Raw genomic sequence first — 19,904 nt, 5'->3', positions numbered from 1 at the left:
CGTGGCTCAGAACATGAGCTCCTTATTGCAAAATTCAGGCTTAAATTGAAGAAAATATGGGCAACCACTTGTCTATTCAGGTATGACCTAAATCAAATCTCTTATGATTTTGTCCCTTACAGTAGACTAGATGAACAGACTCAAGGGATTAGATATGGTAGACAGAGTGCCTGAAAAACTATGGACAGGGGTTTGTTAACACTGTATAGGAGGCAGTGACCAAAATCATCCCCCCGAAAAGAAGAAATGCAAGAAGGCAAAGTAGTTGTCTGAGGAGGCTTTACAAATAGCTGAGGAAAGAAGAGAAACAAAGAGCAAGGGAGAAAGGGAAAGATGTATCCAACTGAATGCAGCATGCCAGAGAATAGCAAGGAGAGATAAGAAGGTCTTCCTCAGTGAACAATGCAAAGAAGTAGAAAAAAATAATAGAATGGGAAAGGCTAGAGATCGTGTCAAGAAAATTAGAGAGATCAGGGGAACATTTCATGCAAGGATCGGCACGATAAAGGACAGAAACAATAAGAACTTAACAAAAGAAGAAGATATTAAGAAGAGGTGGAAAGAATACACAGAAGAACTATACAAAAAAGGTCTTAATGACATGAATAATCATGATGGTGTGGTCACTCACCTAGAGCCAGACATCCTGGAGTGTGAAGTCAAGTGGGCCTTAGGAAGCATTACTGCAAACAATGATAGTGGAGGTGATGGAATTCCAACTGAGCTGTTTCAAATCCTAAAAGATGATGCTGTAAAAGTGCTACACTCAATATGTCAGCAAGTTTGGAAAACTCAGCAGTGGCCACAGGACTGGAAAAGGTCAGTGTTTTCATTCCAATCCCAAAGAAGGGCAGTGTCAAAGAATATTCAAAGTATCACACAACTGCACTCATTTCGCATGCTAGTAAGGTTATGCTCAAAATCCTCCAAGTTAGGCTTCAGCAGTATGTGAACCGAGAACTTCTTGATGTACAAGCTGGGTTTAGAAAAGGCAGAAGAATCAGAGATCAAATTGCCAACATTTGTTCAATCACAGAGAAAGCAAGAGAATTCCATAAAAACATTTACTTCTGCTTCACTGACTACACTAAAGCCTTTGACTGTGTGGATCATAATAAACTGTAGAAAATTCTTAAAGAGATGGGAATACCAGAACATCTTACCTTTCTCCTGAGAAACCTGTATGCGGGTAAAGAAGCAACAGTTAGAACTGGACATGGAACAACTGACTGGTTTAAAATTAGGAAAGGACTATGACAAGCTGTATGTTGCCAATGTGCTTATTTAACTTATATGCAGAGTACATCATATGAAATGCCACGCTGGATGAAGCACAAACTGGAATCAAAATATCTGGGAAAATATAACAACCTCAGCTATGCAGATGATACCACTCAAGTGGCAGAAAGGGAAAAGAAACTAAAGAGCCTCCTGATGAGGGTGAAAGAGGAGAGAGAAAAAGTTGGCTTAAAACCCAACATTCAGAAAACCAAGATCACGGTATTCAATCCCAGCACTTCTTGGCAAATATAAGGGGGAAAAGTGGAAACAGTGACAGATTTTATTTTCTTGGGCTCCAAAATCACTGCAGATAGTGACTGCAGCCATGAAATTAAAAGACATTTGCTCTTTGGAAGGAAAGCTATGATAAACCTAGTCAGCTTATTAAAAAACAGAGACATCACTTTGCCGACAAATGTCTGGATAGTCAAAGCTATGGTTTCCCCCCCAGTAGTCATGTACTGATGTAAGAGTTGGACCATAAAGAAGAATGAGTGCTGAATAATTGATGCTTTCAAATTGTGGTATAGGGAAGACTCTTTACAGTCCCTTGAACAGCAAGGAGATCAAACCAGTCAATCCCAAAGGAAATCAACTCTGATTCATTGGAAGGACTGATGCTGAAGTTGAAGCTCCAATACTTTGGCCACCTGATTTGAAGAGCTGACTTATTGGAAAAGACCCTGATGCTGGGAACGTTGAGGACAGGAGGAGAAGTGAGCAGCAGGGGATGAGATGGTTGGATGGCATCACTGACTCTATTGACATGAATTTAAGCAAAGTCTGGTAGATGGTGAAGGACAGGCAAGCCTGGTGTGCTGCAGTCCATGAGGTTGCAAAGAGTCAGAAACAAATTAGTGACTGAACAACAACATGAGGAGTCAAAATGACATGGCGGAAAACCAAGAGAAAAACATACAGATAACAGGCACAGACCTGCAAGGTCTGGATGATGGAGGCACAGACTACCACAGATTCAACAGCATTTACTCCAAACCACAAACAAGTTCTTCTTATATAAAGACAATCATACCGTGGTGTATCAGTAAAAACTGCCAGAAAATAAAACAAACCCAAACCCAAAGACAAAAAACAATCTTAAAGCTTCCAGGAGGGCAAAATGACAGGTTACACTGAAATGAGGGATAATTAAATTTAGAGCTAACTTCTTAGTGGAGACACTGGAAGCCAGAAAACAATGGAAAACTCTCAAGATGAAAGAAAAATGTTAACCTAGAATTCTATACTTAGCAAAACTACTCCTCAAAAGTGTGGATAAAATAAAGACAAGTTTAGACAAACAGAAACTGGGAGAATATGTTAAAGGAAACATTAAAGGCATAAGTAAAATGACAGCAGATACAAGATAAAAGTGTGAATATGTGTGCACATCTAAATGAATTTTAATGGCACAACACAATGGAAATGACCCCTTATGGTATTTTACTTATAATTTTATAATTATAATGGTATTTTACAATGGTATTTTATTTATAATTAAAATATGTGGCAACAATTCTGTGTAAGCTGGAAGGAAAGTAAATGGAGTTAACATGTTCTAAGGTACTCACAATTTATGAAAAAAGGTAAAAGTATTCACTTATATTAATCTAATAAAGCAAGGATATATGTTGGGTAAATGGTAAAACGAAAGTATAAACATACAACTGAAGTAAAATCTAAGGAAAGTGTTCAACTTCAAATAAATGTTCTTTTCTTCAAAATATAATATTAGTTCATAAAGATTCCTCACAAGTTAAAAATTTAAAAATTAAGAAGAATTTATTTAAGAATAGTGCTTTGATGTTAGATATACATTTACATTCTTCTACAAAAGATAAGAAAACCTGGAAACTTTCCTTCTATTTCACCTCACACCTCAATTTTCCCTACTTTCATTACTGTCCAGATTTATAGTAAACTTTTGCTGAATAACCATCATTTTCTTTCAGTTTTGTTCTTTTCCATTTATTTTGTTTTCTTCCCTAGGAGGGCTGATTATATGTCTGCTGGTTTGCCTTCACCTTCCAAATGCAACCTATTCTCCACCATTACCTTTTACATTTCTTAGTGTTAAAAATTCCTCTTCTGCAATTTTCTCTAGGGGTTTGTCAAGTCCCTGAATATGATTTCAGCCGTTCCTATCCTAATTTTTATTTTTTTTCCATTTCTCGTTTGAGTTGTGCCATTTTGCTTTTCAATAGATTCTGCTATCTTTCAGTTTCTTCCTTTATCTTGTTTTATAGAGCACATTTGTCTTTGGAAAGTGTATGGAGAACAATCTGTCTCATATCTCTTTCAGCAATTATTTACTGGATATTTTTACTGAATAATTTACTGAATTATTTATGGGCCTGCTATGTCCCGGGAAGGTTCTGGGTACTGGGGTATATCCCAACCACTAAAGACATCTGCCCTTGTGCAGATCTGTCTAGCAGGAGGTGACACCCAATCAACAACATAATTAGTAAGTTACATAGTATACAAAATGAGGGGACTAGCAGTGAGTGAAAGGGAAGCCACTGTAGGGTTTAAGCAGGCCCCATTTCTGGGCTTTCATTGAAAACTCACCTGCAGATGGGAATACAAAGCAACCAGGTGGATCTTCCAACTCTCCTACGTGTAACGTGACTGGTTCTCTGGAAACATAAGAATGGTCATGCAAAAACATTCCATTTCCAAACTCAGTGCTAAGATTCATCAACAAGCTGTACAGAACAGACTTTTGGACTCTGTGGGAGAAGGCGAGGGTGGGATGATCTGAGAGAATAGCATTGAGACATGTATATTATCAATTGTGAAACAGATCGCCAGTCCAGGTTGGATGCACGAGACAAGTGCTCAGGGCTGCTGCACTGGGATGACCCAGAGAGATGGGATGGGGAGGGAGGTGGGTTCAGGATGGGGAACACATGGAAATCCATGGCTGATTCATATCAATGTATGGCAAAAACCACTATAATATTGTAAAGTAATTAGCTTCCAACTAATATAAATAAATGAAAAAAATAATAATAAAAAAACAAGAACAAGCTGGTGAAGGCAACAGTCATGGCTTAATGTATAAACCCAAGATGGCAGCCATGACCCTAAACTGCAGAAGTCCTAAAGTACTCTATGAGGGAGAACCAGAGTTACGTCATCCTTATGTATTCAGTGCCCATGAACATTTTGCAGAATGAAAATGTAATAACATATAATCTTGGTTGCAAAATTCTTTTTTGTAATAATAGCTATAAAGCCCAGTATTTCTCTCATGGATTCTAAGAGATGCACTCTTAATGGCTCATTTAAAATTTAAAAACCAAGGAAAAAAATAACCTCTCTTAGCAATAATAGTGTCATTTTACAAAACTATCAGACCTATTTAAATCAGTAAGTTGAACTAAACCACATAGCTCTCTGTGGGTTGGATACCAGTCTGAAAATATGACAGCAGTTCTCAAAGTGGTGCCCTTGAAAAGGGGGTTTGTGAGGTCAACACTAATTTTATTAGAATATTAAGATATTATTTTCTTTTTAACTCTTAGTCTCTCATAAGTATACAGTGGAGTTTCCCAGAGGCTCCATGATATCTGATATCATACCAGAAAAATGCAGAGGCAGGTATGAGAATACAGCTACCTTTTATTAAGCCATGCATTAACTGTAAAATGATGTCTTCTTAGTGATTTTTTTGCTTGAAAAGTTATTTTTCATAATAAACTTCTATTACAGTAGCATTTAATATACTTACTTTGCTTATTTTAAAGTATCAAAATATTTTAATTTTTTAATGCTTAAAATTTATTTTCCAGTACTAAAAATAGAAATGACCTATGTAAACAAAAGCTCTTTGGAATCCTCAGTGATATCTGTGAGTGCAAAGGGGTCCTGGGACCAAAAAGTTTGAGAATATTAGGAGGAAAGCCTTGGAAAAGGTCATGGCTGTGTTGTGTCGTCTTCAATATCAGAGTAAGGGGTCTGTTCTTGCTGCAGTAGGCAATAGGGAGCCTTTGAAGGTTTGGGGGCTGGGAATATAGTCCAAGGTGTGCTTTAGGCAGAACAATTTGAAACTGATGCACAGAAGTGATTGGAACTTACAAGAGACTAGAGATTTAAAACATCCACACTGAACACTGTAGAGGCTACCACAAAGGTACATGAGTGGTAAAATGGCTTTAAAAGCAGTGTGGTGGGATGAATAATGACTGTCAAATATATCTGTCCAAATGCCAACAGCCTATGAATGTTACCTTACATGGCACTAGAGATTGCAGATGTGATTACATCAAGGGTCTTGAGATGGGGAGACTGTCCTGGAGTAGGTGGAGATACACCTACATTATCCAAATGGCATCACAAATCTCTTTACAGGAGGAAGGCAGGGGAAGATTTCAGACAGAAGAGAGAGGGTGATGTGACCATCCCAGCAGAAGACTTGAGGATGCCATGCCAGAGGCTATGAAGACAGAGGAAGGAGCCACAAGGCAAAGAGTGCAAAGAATGAAGCGCTAGAGGCCCAGAAGCTCTAAAAGAGAAGGGGAAGGGAATGCATTAAACCCAAGGGCTTCTAAAAGGAGTGTAACCTTGCCAACATCCTGATTGTCCAGGTACCCAGAAGCAGAACACAGGAGTGGTTATAAGCCTGAGCTCAGAAGCAGGCTAGAACTGAGTTCAATTCTGGTTCCTTTATTTACAAGTTGTATGACCTTGGTAAATTGCTGGGCAAGCTGAGTCTTCATTTCTAACCTATATATGGGGATAATAATGCCTATATCATAGATTTGATTATATAGACTAAATGAGATAAGTCAAAAACACTCAGATAATAGATGGCTGCAGATATTATTAACAGGATCAGTGAGTGTAATGTTACACACGCAGGTTAGAAGACAATCAAAACTTGTTTCTTTTAGGCTAACAGAAAGCAGTATTTATAAAGATTCAAGTTCACTGAATATTGACCAAACAGTAGGGACAGTAAGAAAGTATCTGCTTTAATTCATTCACGAACAAATATTTACTGAAAAGCAGGCAAAATGCTTGGTGCTAAAGATACAGTAATGAATAGGCCTTTCTTTGCCTAACTGGAATTTAAACACTAGAATTCATTTTCATATTCTATGATATAAAGAGGACTCTAATATCTCTATTCTTTCATAAGCAGTAAAAACAGAAAGATAAAAGTTTTTTCTGGCAGTCAGTAAATAGACCCTGCAACTATAAGCAACTTGAGGACAGGGCCCATGTGTGTCTCACCTGCTGTTACATCCCATAGGCCTAGCACAGAACTTGGCACATCACAGGCAGTGAACGATATTCGAATGAATGAATGAATGAAAAATAGTAGTAAAGAGGACATCTGGAAAGTCAGGGGCTGGTCAGATGGTTTCTTACCTGCTAAAAGTTTCACTTGATTTGCTGCCTTCGGTGGATTCCCTTAATGAGTTGTTGCTTCTGTTGGCAGAGGGTGGGAGAAGTTAAAGACTATGTGATGTTATTTTAACTTAGTGACCAAACCAAATCGTTCCTCTGAATACTGCTTTTAGACAGATGCAGATTCAAAAGAGTGAGACTGGGGTGCTGGCTCTTCCCAGTAGAGAGAATGTATGCAGAGAAGCTTGAAGACAGAAGGACAGGGACTCTTCTGGGAATCAGGAGTAGTCCATCTTGGTCAGAGCTCAGGACAGGAGGAAAGCAGGCTGGCGACCAGCTAGGGAGATGCTTCCGTGTCAGTCTGAGAACCATGTGTTGAATGCAGCAGATGCTGGGGGCTACTGAAGACCTGCAGGCCATGCTTCTGTGACTGAGTAACAAACTAACATTAGCTTTTCTCCTTATTGGCTAAAGACAGCTCTCAGAAGTTGTTTTTGTTTAGGGGTTATGGATGTCATCTTTCTTTTCAATGGTTTTTTAATGCTCTTTTTAATGGTTTCATTTAAACATTCAGCTATTAGATTATTGATAAAAATAGGACTGTTTTCAGTAAGGTTCTTATAACCCTATATTGAGGCTGTTGCAACTTCCTTTGAGACCACCTTCTTCTCAAAAGTTATGTAAGCTACTGTAACTGTAGGAAAAGTATTCCATTTTTGGAATGGCATACCACAGAAATATCTTCATCTGGGTGAACAGCAGCAAAAAAAAAAAAAAAAAAAAAAGCCTATTAAGTTGACTTCTAGAAAGTAAGTTACTTTAGTATATTTCACTGAAATCCTTTTTTGTTTCAGTTAAACACTACTAAGGCTTTCCATCAATTCCCATCTAAACTATCCAGACTTCCCAAATTATCTGGTCACATGTACAATTCTTAGGCAATTAATAAGATTCAGAATCTCAGATTCCTCTTACTTACGGCATATCTCTAATCTCAGGCTTGATTCAGTAATGCAATCTCTTACTCTATCATCTCTGTATAGATAAATGTAACTCTCAGTTGATTATACAAAGAATAATTTCCAGATTCTAATTTCTATTTTTAGAATAATCAATTGCTCATATGTATTTAACTCTTCTTTAATGCACAAGAGTAGATTTTAGGTCTCCAAGCAAGTTTTGCAAAGGGCTACCCATGAACTTTGTCAACCAAGAAATGCTTTTGTTCCTGAAACTTTAAAAACTTGAGGCTGAGTTTAGGCTTTGGTGACAAGGCAATCTGTAGAATTACAGCAAATTAACATAAATTCTCTAAAGGCAGGGGCCAAATATATTCATGTTCAACAGAGTCCAATATAGTCAAACACATCAGTTGCAGTTGAAGTGATGAATTTGATCAGGGAAGTCATGGTAATCTTGTAGAATGATTAGTTCCGGAAGCCAGGGGCTCTAACGTTTACTTTGTTTGCTTCTGAATTTGTCTCTTTGTCTCATAGGAGGCGGCAACTCAATCTATGTCAATATAATCATTGGTCAAATGAGCTTAATAAATACTGCCCTAGCTTAGGAAGCATATTATAGAGTTACAACAAAAACCAAACTGCTCTGTTATCCACAATAGCCAAGACATGGCAACAACTTAACTGTCCTTTGACAGACAAATGGATAAAGAAGATGTGGTACATGCATACAGTGGAATACTACTCAGCCATCAAAGAACGAAATAATGCCATCTGCAGCAACATGGATGCGGCAGAGATGATGATACTAAGTGAAACAAGTCAGAAAGAGAAAGACAAATACCACACGATGCCACCTGTATTTGTAATCTAAACTATGACACAGATTAACCTATCTATGAAACAGAGGCAGAATGATGGACACAGAGAACAGACCAAGGGAGGTTGCCGAGGGAGAAGGAGGGTGGAAAAGGGAAGGAGTGTGAGCCTGGGGTTAGTAGACCTAAGTGTTTATATATAAAATACATAAACAATAAGGCCCCACTGTATAGCATAGAGAACTATATTCAATATCCCATGATAAACCGTAATGGAAAAGAATATTTAAGAAAGAATGTACATGTGTCTATAAGTGAATCACTTTGCTATACAGCAGAAATTAAAACAACATTGTAAATCAACTATACTTCAATTTAAAAATTGAAAAAAAATAAGTAAAATGCATGAGAACATTTTTTAAAAAGTACTCTGCACATATAAGTGTTCTTGGATGGAGTGACAAGGGGATGTTTCTGATGTGATCCAGAGAATGCAATGTTATGTTAGGTAACCAGACAATCACTAATACTTTACTACTACTATTAACAAGTATTATTAGTAAAATAGATAAATCCAATTAATATTTTGCTACCTCAGGTTAATAAACACTATCTGAACATCTTAAAGAAACTGGAGATTGTTTACATATAATTATTATGTCAGAGGGTATGATTTTGAGATATGCTATATAACCAGAAAACAAATGTTACAAAAGCGGGTTGTTATAATACTAACAACATATAATTAATGCTGTAATGCTAATAATATATATACTGTGCTAAAATGCTCTAAGTTAATTTAATAACAGCACACATTAACATTTTAAAACACTATTTGATTTCTGTAAGTACATGAAGGCAGTGGCTGGTAGACTGGTTGAATCACTTTTTGGATCTGACTTTATATTAATTTAAGTCACTGGCATGGATGCCTAGAGAGCCAAAGTTTTCCAATAAGTTTATATTTGAAGAGTATGCAGTTCTCAGGGTTCAAGTTTTGGCTCCACCATATGTGGCTGTAGGTAAGTCAACATTTTGGAACTTGTGTTTTTCTTATTTTTAAAATGGGATAAATAAATCCTGCTCTGTCTTGCCTCAAACAGCGGCTGTGATAATCAAGTAAGATGATGGATGTGAAATTTGCTGGGAACTATAAATTACTGTGTGAATGTAACTTTGGGTCACACTTTGCACTGACTAATTTCTGAATAGAACAAGTAATATTTTCTCTCGATATCAAGTAGTTGCACTTCTGCTAACATATCATTTCTCCCGGTAGGGTCCAGATAGCCCTCAAAGTTAATGTACCCTCAGCCTCCCATGAGGACACCGTGACGGCCAACCACTGCTGAGGGAGACTTTCCCACTCGGAAGCGCACTGGGTCTTACACAGCCACCAAGGAGACCCCCAGAGACGGCGCTCTCCCGTCCTCCTCGCTCTTGCCCAGAGGCACGGCTGGCTGCTCGTTGATCGCACTTCTCAGCTCCTGGAGAAGCTGTTTCAAGTCCCTCGTTGGATCTTCCTTTGCGGTAGGTTTCACAGAGTGCTGAATTAAAACAATTTACAAGACAAGGACACTTCGTTTTTTCAGGTTTGAATGCCATTTCCTACTATAAAATTAATTCAACTGGTAAATTATGGAGGAGAAAAAGAGGAAATAAAAAACCTGTAGTCTTACTGCTCAGAGATAAATCAGTAATATCCAGTCAACACAGTGCTATACCTAATTCATAAATGCATATACCTATTTATGGGCTTCCCAGGTGGTGCTAGTGGTAAAGAACCTGTCTGCCAATGCAGGAGACTTTAAGAGCTTCAGGTTCAATTCCTGAGTCAGGAAGATCAGTTCCCATAGACTATCAACTAGGAGACACTGGAACATATCCAGGGACATAAAACAAGGTGGAAAAATTTCATGGTCTAAAGGTATTGAAACTATAGAGTCTGTTCTCTTATCACTGTGGAATTATGGTTAGAAATCAATATCAAAAGGTATCTGAAAATAACCCACATATTTTCAAGTGCAATGTGACATTTACCAAGAGAGATCTTTTGATTTAGATCTTTAATAAAGCCATTGATTGAGCCTTTATTACTCTCAATAAAGTTAGAGACTGAAAAAACACAAAAGGTGATTACAGCGAAGAAAGCACTTAAAGGAGAAATTAATTTCAAAGATATTTCAAAAACTCTGTGCATGTGGAAATTAAATGTCCACTTTTAAATAATGGGTGTATCTAAGAAGCTGTAACTAGAAAATATTTGTAACAGAAAAAAGATGAAAAGAGAATTTACCAGAATTTGTTGCATATAGCTGAAGCTACTCAATGCAACTCCTTTTTCTTTTTTACAACATAGTGAAATCATTAAAAAAAAATTTTTTAACTTTAACAATATGGTATGGACATCTTACCATGCCATTAAATATTTATAACTATATCCAGGTAAAATAATTTCAATAATTTGTTAAGGGATGAACTAATTTTATAAAGCTAAAGAATTTCAGAAGTAAGGAATCCTCTAGCAATGAGTGAATCTAGCCCCCCCATCACCACTTTACTGATGAGGAAAGAGACATTCAATATTTTCAAACTATGTTAGTTAGAGAATAATATTAAAAGATTTTTCAGGTAGCTAGTGTTCCTCAATGAATATTTATAATATAAAAAGAAGCACAGATGTTCTCAATAGGCACAAAAAGAGAGGAAACCTAATAATAATCAGTTTTCCCTGCTGAGCAGGTGGACTTAGTTGGAGGATACTCATGGCTAGAGAGGCATCAAGCATCATAAAGGCATTTTAGCCAGAAGTGTCTGACCCAAGGTAGAGTTACACCTGCCAGACATACTGGTTGTTGAAGGATAAACACTGCAAAATCTTTGTTCTTTAGGCTTTACTTTTCCAGGGTCCGTGCCAATCAAGTGTTGATGCTACTGGTATAACCCTCACACTGTGCTTCCCTTCCTATTCCCACTGATAAACCACATAAAATATCCAGTTGACGATGTCAAGAGTTCTAACTAACTGAATGTGTGGTAAGTATGATTTTACCAGTTTACTGATGGTCATCTTACCAAGAAATTACCATGATGAGTTCATAGTTTCATAAATTAAGATTCTATTAAACTAATAAATTTTATTTCATTGATTTAAAATATACAAATATGTGAACCATTTTTTATAGCTTTTATTTTTTAGAGAAGTTTTAGGTTCACAGCAAAAATTAGTTAGACGGTACAGAGATTTCCCATATACCGCACATGCTGAACCAGTTTCTTAATCATGAATAAAAGCATTTGTTGCTAAGCAGATCCAGTTTCACCAAACACAGGCTTTGTTCTTGTCCTAGCCCTGGTGGACCTCATATCTGATGTGGAATAAAACTTCAGAAGACTTATCCTATTGCAATATTCAGTCATTTCAGTTCTAACCTTGAAATCTCAATATAACACCTGGGCCTTCATATCTTCTGCCCACTAGAAAGTTTACTTAATAAGTTTTGTTATTAAAAAATTTTAAGCCCATGACACTTATTATAAATTATCAGTGTAATAACCTACAAACAAATTCATAAAGTTTATTTCATTATAACAAGGGAAATGCCTCTTTCAGTCTCCATTTCCTAATCTGTAAAAATGGGGAAAATAACTCTTACTTTATAAGGATGGCATAAGGAATGAGAAGTACTTAATGTATGCAAAGTAAGTATTCAAAAAAGGCTGGTTTCCACCTCCTTCTCCCCTCAGTGTAAAAACACATGAAGTATCTTATACGCTTCATAGTTACAGATTCAGAGTAACCAGAAAGGTTAATGTGACAGTGTATATAGTGTGTTACTAGCAGGACAGAGTCATGAAGATGTCATCAGGGTTAGCTGTGCAGTCGAGCTACAAAGGTCCCCTTGATATACTGACAAACTGATTCTAAAGTGTATATGGGAAGGCAAAAACCTCAGAATAGGAAAGACAACAGTGAAGGTGAACAAAATTGGAGAACTGACATATCCCAAGTTCAAGATTTACTGTAGTAAGACAGTGCGGTACTGGTAAAACAACAGACAAATAGACTGATGGGGCAGAATAAAATAAAGATCCCAGGAACAGCCCCATACAAATATAGTCAACTGGTTTTCAACAAAGGAGCAAATGTATTTCAGTAGAGAAAAGGCAGTATTTTCAACAAATGGTACTGGAACAACTGGCCATTCACACGCATTAAAAAAATGAATCTAGATGCAGACCTTATATCTTTTACAAAAATTAACTCAAAGTGAATCACGGACCTAAATGTAGAATTCCAGACTATAAAATAGAGGATAATACAGGAGAAAATTTAGATGATTTTGGGATTCATGATGACTTTTTAGATACAAATCAAAAGTATGATCCATGAAAGAAAAGCATCAGTAAATAAAAGAAAAGAAAAGAAAAGAAAAGCATCAGTAAGTTGGACTTCTTAACCTTAAAAACTTTTCCTTGCAAAAGATAGTTTAAAAAAAAATGGAAACAAAAATCACAGACTGGCAGAAAATCTTTCCAAGACACATAAGTGACAAAAGACTGGTAGCTAAAATATACCTCCAAAAAGAACCTCTTAAAACTCAACAGTAAGAAAAAATTTTAAACACCCATTAAAAAACGGGCAAACGTTTGGAACAGACATGTCACTATAAAAAATATGTAGAAGGCAAATAAGCATAAGAAAATATGCTCAACATCATATTTCATTAAGGAATTTCAAATTAAAACTATAAGATATCATACTACACTCCAATTAGAATGGCTCAAATCCGAACACTGACACCACCAAAGGTTGACAAGGATGGGGAGCACCAGAACTCTCATGCACTGCTGGTGAGACTGCAAAACGGTACAGCCACTTTGAAAGACAGTTTGGTAGTTTCTTACAAAGTTAACATGCTCATACTATAAAATCCAGCAACCATGCTCTGTAGCATTTACCTAACAGAGTTGAAAACTTATGTCTATGCAAAACCTGCACACAGATGTTTATAGCAGGTTTATTCATAACTTGCCAAAACTTGGAAGTAATCAAGATATCCTTCAAAAAGTGACTGGACAAACTGTGGTACATCCATACTATGAAATATTATTCAGTAAAAAAAGAAATTTAACTATTAAAGGATGAAAAGATGTGAAAAAATCTTGCAAGCATATTGCTAAGTGAAAGAAGCCAATCTGAAAAGACTATAACTAGATGACTCTGGTTATATGACATTCTGGAAAAGACAAAAATATGAAGACAGTAAAAAGATCACTGGTTGCCAGGGGTTCAGGGGAAGGGAGCAACAGATGAAAAGGCGAAGCACAGGGCATTTTTTGAGCAATTAAACTATTCTGTATAATACTGTAATGGTGGATATATATCATCATACATATGTCAAAATGCACAAAATGTACAATATGAGGTGCACGTGATGTTCAGTAGTGTCGGACTCTTTGCGCTCCTTTGCGTAGCCTGCCAGGCTCCTCTGTCCATAGCATTTTTCAGGCAAGAATACTGGCACAGATAGCCATTTCCTACTTCGGGGGATCTTCCCGACCCAGGAATCAAACTCACGTCTCCTGTGTCACCTGCATTGCAGGCAGGTTCTTCACCCACTGAGCCCTCAGGGAAGCCCCACAGGATAAGGAGTGAGCCCCAGTGAAAATTATAGACTTTAGTTAATAACAGTGTATCGATATTGGTTTAACAATGATAACAAATGTACCACATGAATGCAACATGCTGGTAATAGAGGAAGCTGGGGGGAAGAGAGGAGGACAGCAAAGAGAATCTATGGGCGCTCTCTGTATTTTCTGCTCAATGTTCTGTATGGCTAAAATCACTCTAAAAAAGTCTATTAATTTTAAAACAAAAAGAAATTGTGAACTTTGAGAGTAAAAATGACAACATAAAGTCATATCAATTTATCTGTTTATCAGTAAGGTGTGATAGAAACGTGGCCCTTATACCATACCCTTCCCATTACCATTTGACCATTCTATACACAAAATTGCTTGTTTTAGCTTTAATATGTAATAATTATTAACTGATTATAAATGAGCTTGAACATTTTTCATGTTTATGGACCATATGCATTTCTTATATGAATTTTATATACATGTCTTTTCTATACTTTTCTTTTAGAATATATGCTATCTTTATCCAGGTATGTAAAAACTCTTTATATTTTATATTAACCCTTTGTTTACTAGAAATATTTTTCTAGTTTGTGATTTCATTTTAGTTTATGGTGGCTTCTGATTTAAGTTTCATTTACTCAAAATAGTCAATTATTCCTTTTCATGTCTGTAAATCTTATAATACTTTCACTCATAATACTTTTCATTAAAAAGTTTATTTTTAACACCTTATTGTTTGATTCTTATGGAACAAATTTTGATTTATAACATGAACAAAATACACTTAAAAATTAGAAAATAGCTAGGAGATGAATGATTTAAAAACATTTTTTACATATGACTGGCTGGTTATGTATGGCTGGTTATGACTATCTTGTCTGGCTGGTAAAGAAACAGCTACATACAAGTTCTTCATGAGGATACTGGAACCCATCAAAGAATCTTGCTCTCCCTCACTTCAATCCTTTGACCCTTAGGATACACATTAAGGCTATTTCTAGGGGACATACATTTTCAGGTTAAAACTTATACAAGCTTCTTGACTTCAAGGGGTGAGTATGAGCTTATACAGTCATTGTTAAACTTAAGGTTTATTTTGTGATTTGATTAGCCTCCTATTACATTTTGACTTTGAAATTGTCTTATGCCAGACTTGTTTCCAAAATAACTTGCAAATTATATCTCAAATGCACCTCCATCTTCTCCAAATACTTGAGTCCATTATAGGCAAACATGAGTTATAACTTAAGATAAATAATGTCTAGGAGAGTGTGTGCTTCTCAACACCTTCTATCTCCACTCTCCAAAGATAGAAGATAAATGAAAAAGCTAAAAATAAAAGCTTGATCTCATTCAGTTTGAATTAGACTATTCTATTTTAAGAATGCCTGACCAAATCCATCTCCTATAATACTTATATTCCTGTCAGAAGATTGTAATAAAAATGGAATATGAATATACTATTTAGAATATAAATATATTATTTATATTGTATATTAAAAATGGGTGAATAGGAAACCAAAGTTATATAAAGTCTTACTGAAAACCTTGCTCACGTCATGGATACTTCAGTCAAAGATCAAGCACAGCTAGCACAAATTACAGTGCGTGTGTATGGAATCCGATACAGAAATAAAATAAATGATATTATCCCGGAATTATTCTATTTTAAATGCTAAAATAATCCTTATCTACAACTTTAATCTAGAATACTTCTGTCAGGCTACCAATTATGTCTGTGTATCTGTGTATGTATGTATATACCTATGAATACATACACACATGGTCCTGGTTTCTGAGCTTAGATCAATCAGATAATAAAATGTTTCCAATTCTACCATTTTCTCTTCTATTATTAATAACACTAGGGCAATCAATTGGATAATTTTTAATGTCTTTGGACCTCTGAAGGGGTATAATCCTCAGTCACAAGGACCTAATGAAATACACAATTAGTTCAGGTAGAGTATTTATTTATAGCATCATCTATTTATTTTTTTATAAATAGCATTCAATAGTGTGGTGTACATAATCAGTACAGCAAACTAATTAAGAAGACAAATTCTAGACTCAGGCCATCTTGGTTAAGTTTTGGCACACTGTGTTTTTGGAGTGTGAACTCTGTATAACTCATTTAGCTTCTCCAAGCCTTAGTTTCTTTCTTTGAAAAATTGTTATAACAATATTATTTACCTCATATGGGTAGTTATGAGGAATAAATTATATAATCTATAGAAAGAATATCATATAATGCCTGGTGTTCAATAAATAATGATTATTATTAGATTCATGGAACAAGAAGACTAAAATGAAGTGATATAAAGGGGCAATTCAGAACAACTCATGCAGTGATATTCTACTTTTGATCTACTTTTAAACATTAGACTTGGCATTTATTCCATTTATTTTAGTGTCACTAAAATGACACTAAAGAAATTAACAAGGATAAAGAGGAAAAGCGATAATACTAGATGAGTAATGGTGATAAAATTTGGGGAGATGAAAAGCAAATGGGTAATTCACAGCTAATTCAGTGCAGCAAAGAAGCTAAAACATTACGGACCTGCACAGAAGTAGCCAAGAAACAGTGACCTGCTCTGGATCAGAGTATACCAGCAAGAGCTTCAAGCGATGGAGGCCTCGTGCATTTCTGAAGGTCAGGGCAAGGCACAGGGCAGCAAAAATGGGAGGACTGGCTAAACGCTTATGGCAGAAGCTGCGAGAATACCAGATGCTCTCTCCATGCTGGGTAATAATTCATTCTTTTCCTCTAAATAAAATTAGAGGTGAGGTTGGACCAAAGGAATTTAAACTCTAAGAGGACATCTGGCATGTCAGAAGGCTGCAAACTGAAATTATAAGCACAATAACGTAAGGCTGCATAGATACACAGGTACCCCAGGCTCCCTGGCCCACTCACCTCTTCAGAACACTAGCAGACAGATCTATATCAAGTCAGTAATAAGAGATTCACTCTGTAGTGGGATTGACAGGACCAAGAAAAAAGTAAGACAGTTTTTGGGTCCCTCAGTTAAAAAGTAATGCCTAACCATCTGCTAGCTGACAAATCCTGTGAACCTTACCAAGTGCTTTTAATTAGTTTTTTAGGGCCTCAATTTTAAATATGAATGGATGGCTAGTGATGAGCAGACAGTGAAGGAAAAAGCTCCAACATGAAAGACAGAACAGACAGAAAAAACAGAAACAGCAAAAAAACAAACAGAAAAAAATAAATTTGAAGAAACAGCAATAATGCAGGTAACAGAAGAGATTACTGAAAGACTGAAATTAATAGCCTTAAATGGAAATGAGAAAGTACCACTGCATCCACTAGAGAACATAAAACTATATAAAGAGCAGATTTTAAAAACAAAAAGTCTCCTGAAAATTAAAAAAAAATGATATTCAGAAAAAAAAATTCAATAGGTATTTGGAAGACAGAGTTGAGGAGCCTTCCCAAAAGTTGGGAATAAAATACAAGGAGATAGAAATTGAAAGCCAAAATTAAAGAAGACTGGAGACTAAATCCAGGAGGCCTAATAGGTGACTTACCAGAAATTCCAGAAAGAACTGTAAACATGGAGGGAGAAAAGTGATCAAGTAAATAATACAAGAAAATTGCTGAAAGGAAAGAACATAAGAGCGCCTATACAGTGAAGGGGAAAAAAAGATCCTCAGCAGAGATCACCCTGAAATGAATACTAGGGATAAAGAAAGGGCTCCAAAAGCCTTGAGAAACACAGGTCACATACACAGGCCCTGGAATCAAAACAGCACAATAGCAGCAGCATTTTGTGTATCAATCAATCAATCAATGAAGAACAAAGGTATTTTCAGACATGTAAGGTTTTAAAACACTTAATGAATGAAATGCACCCTTTCACAGGAGACTATTGCTTTATACAATCTCTGCCAAATGCTGGTGAGGCTGTGGAACAAGAGGAACTCTCACTCGCTGCTGGTGGGAGTGTAAAATGGTACAACCACCCTGGAACAGTTTGGTAATTTCTTACAAAACTAAACAGATTCTTACCATATGACCCAGCAATCATGCTATCTATATTTGCCCAAGTAAGTGAGCAAGTGTTAGTCGCCCAGTCATGCCCGACTCTTTGTGACCCCATGGACTGCAGCCCACTAGGCTCTTCTGTCCATGAGATTTCCCAGGCAAGAATACTGGAGTGGGTAGCCATTTCCTTCTCCAGAGGATTTTCCTGACCCAGGGATCGAACCCAGGTTTCCTGCACTGCAGGCAGATTCTTTACCAACTGAGCTACAAACAAGAAGTCCGTACTTGCCCAGCGAAGTTTAAAACATATCTAGACGAAAAACTGCACATGGATGTTGACAGCAGTTCTATTAATAATTATCAAACCTTGGAAGCAACCACAGTATCCTCCAGTAGATGAACACATAAACTGTGGCACAATGAATCACCATTCCATGCTAAAAATAAATGACCATCAAGCCATGAAGAGACATGGAGAAAGCTTAAATGCACATCGCTTAAGTGAAAGAAGCCAATCTGAAAAGACAACTATGGTATGATTCCAACTCATAGGTATTCTGGAAAAGGTAAAACTAGGAGATAATAAAAGATCAGTGGTTGCCAGGGGTGGAAGGAGGGTAAGGATCAATAGGCAGAGCATAGAGAATTTTAGGATAGGAAAGTGAAAATACTGTGTATGATCTAATAATAATGGATATGTATCAGTAATGACACATTTATAAACACTGGTACAAATCCATAGCATGTACCACACCAAGAACAAACCCCAAGGTAAACCATGAACTTGGGGTGATTATGATGTGTCTATGTAGGTTCATCCTTGATAACACATGTATCATTACAGAGAGTGATGCTGATAATGGGGAGGCTGTGCATGTGTGAGGGCAAGAGGTATATGGGCAATCTCTGTATCCTCCTTTCAAATTTGGCGTGAATCTACAACTGCTCTAAAAAATAAAGTCTTGAAAAAAAAGGAAGCAAAAGACCAGACAAAAATATGACTAGAAATCAAGAGAAACAATGGTTACAATTCCACAGGGGATTCAAACAATGGAGCTATAACACAGCAATTACAAAAGTAACGTTATCTAATAGTACAAGTTTCAGAAGTAAACAAGAGAATGGGGCAGAAAAACATAATCAAAAATATAAAAGATACAAATTTCCCCAAATCAATGAAAGATATCAATCCATACATCCAGGGAGATCAGTGACCCACAAGAGATATAAAGAATACAGGTAGGCACATCATAGTCAAACTGCTTAAACCAAAATCTTCACAGTGGTCAGAGAAAAAAATTACCTTCAAAAAAGCAACAGTAAGAGTTAAAACTGACTTGTCAGTAGAAACAATGAAAACCTGTACCCAATATTTTATCAGTACAATGATTTCATTAATCCATTAGACAAATATGTACTGAATATCTACCACATGCTAGATACTTTTCTAGGTACTCAGAACACATCAGTGAACAGAACAAAGAATGTATATTACATTTAATATATAAAATTATATAATAAACATTTATAATAACATTTTTAAAGGAAGAAATTAATTGTATAAAACAGGCTTAACAATCTATTCAGAAAATATACTTCATTATTGCTGTTAGAATTATAACTCAAGTTTTTAATTTAATAGACTCATGACTAGTACTTTTTCAGTGATGGATGAGATTCTTTATAATCAAGTATAGTCTATGTATTAAAGAGCCTATCTTACTAGGCTGGATTTAGGTAGTGAAAAAGTCATGAAATTTTAGAGTGGATCTTCTAGAAAACCCTAGAGATGATCCATAGTCCAGACTCCTCATTAGAGATGAAAAGGCACAG

The 19,904-nt window shown here is 36.2% G+C and overlaps 1 protein-coding gene across 18 annotated transcripts in view; it reads right to left on the bottom strand.

Moving 5' to 3' along the window:
• The window catches only part of CCDC158 (coiled-coil domain containing 158), a 76,446-nt gene that overhangs the window by 7,437 nt on the left and 49,105 nt on the right, over nucleotides 1-19,904 (bottom strand). For 14 of the 18 annotated variants that reach the window (XM_070458270.1, XM_070458271.1, XM_070458276.1 and 11 more), the window contains 3 exons: nucleotides 9,806-9,963; nucleotides 6,661-6,720; nucleotides 3,853-3,920 (listed from right to left, as the gene is read on the bottom strand). In XM_070458270.1, the coding sequence (XP_070314371.1) occupies nucleotides 3,853-3,920; nucleotides 6,661-6,720; nucleotides 9,806-9,963 (286 nt within the window). The other 4 variants (XM_020894670.2, XM_020894676.2, XM_070458274.1 and 1 more) reach the window with 2 other exon arrangements.

Source organism: Odocoileus virginianus, chromosome 29, assembly GCF_023699985.2.
Source record: "Odocoileus virginianus isolate 20LAN1187 ecotype Illinois chromosome 29, Ovbor_1.2, whole genome shotgun sequence".
NCBI classification, from domain to species: domain Eukaryota; kingdom Metazoa; phylum Chordata; class Mammalia; order Artiodactyla; family Cervidae; genus Odocoileus; species Odocoileus virginianus.
The sequence above is the reverse complement of the archived record's forward strand: the minus strand, read 5'-3'. Positions and strand labels throughout refer to the sequence as shown.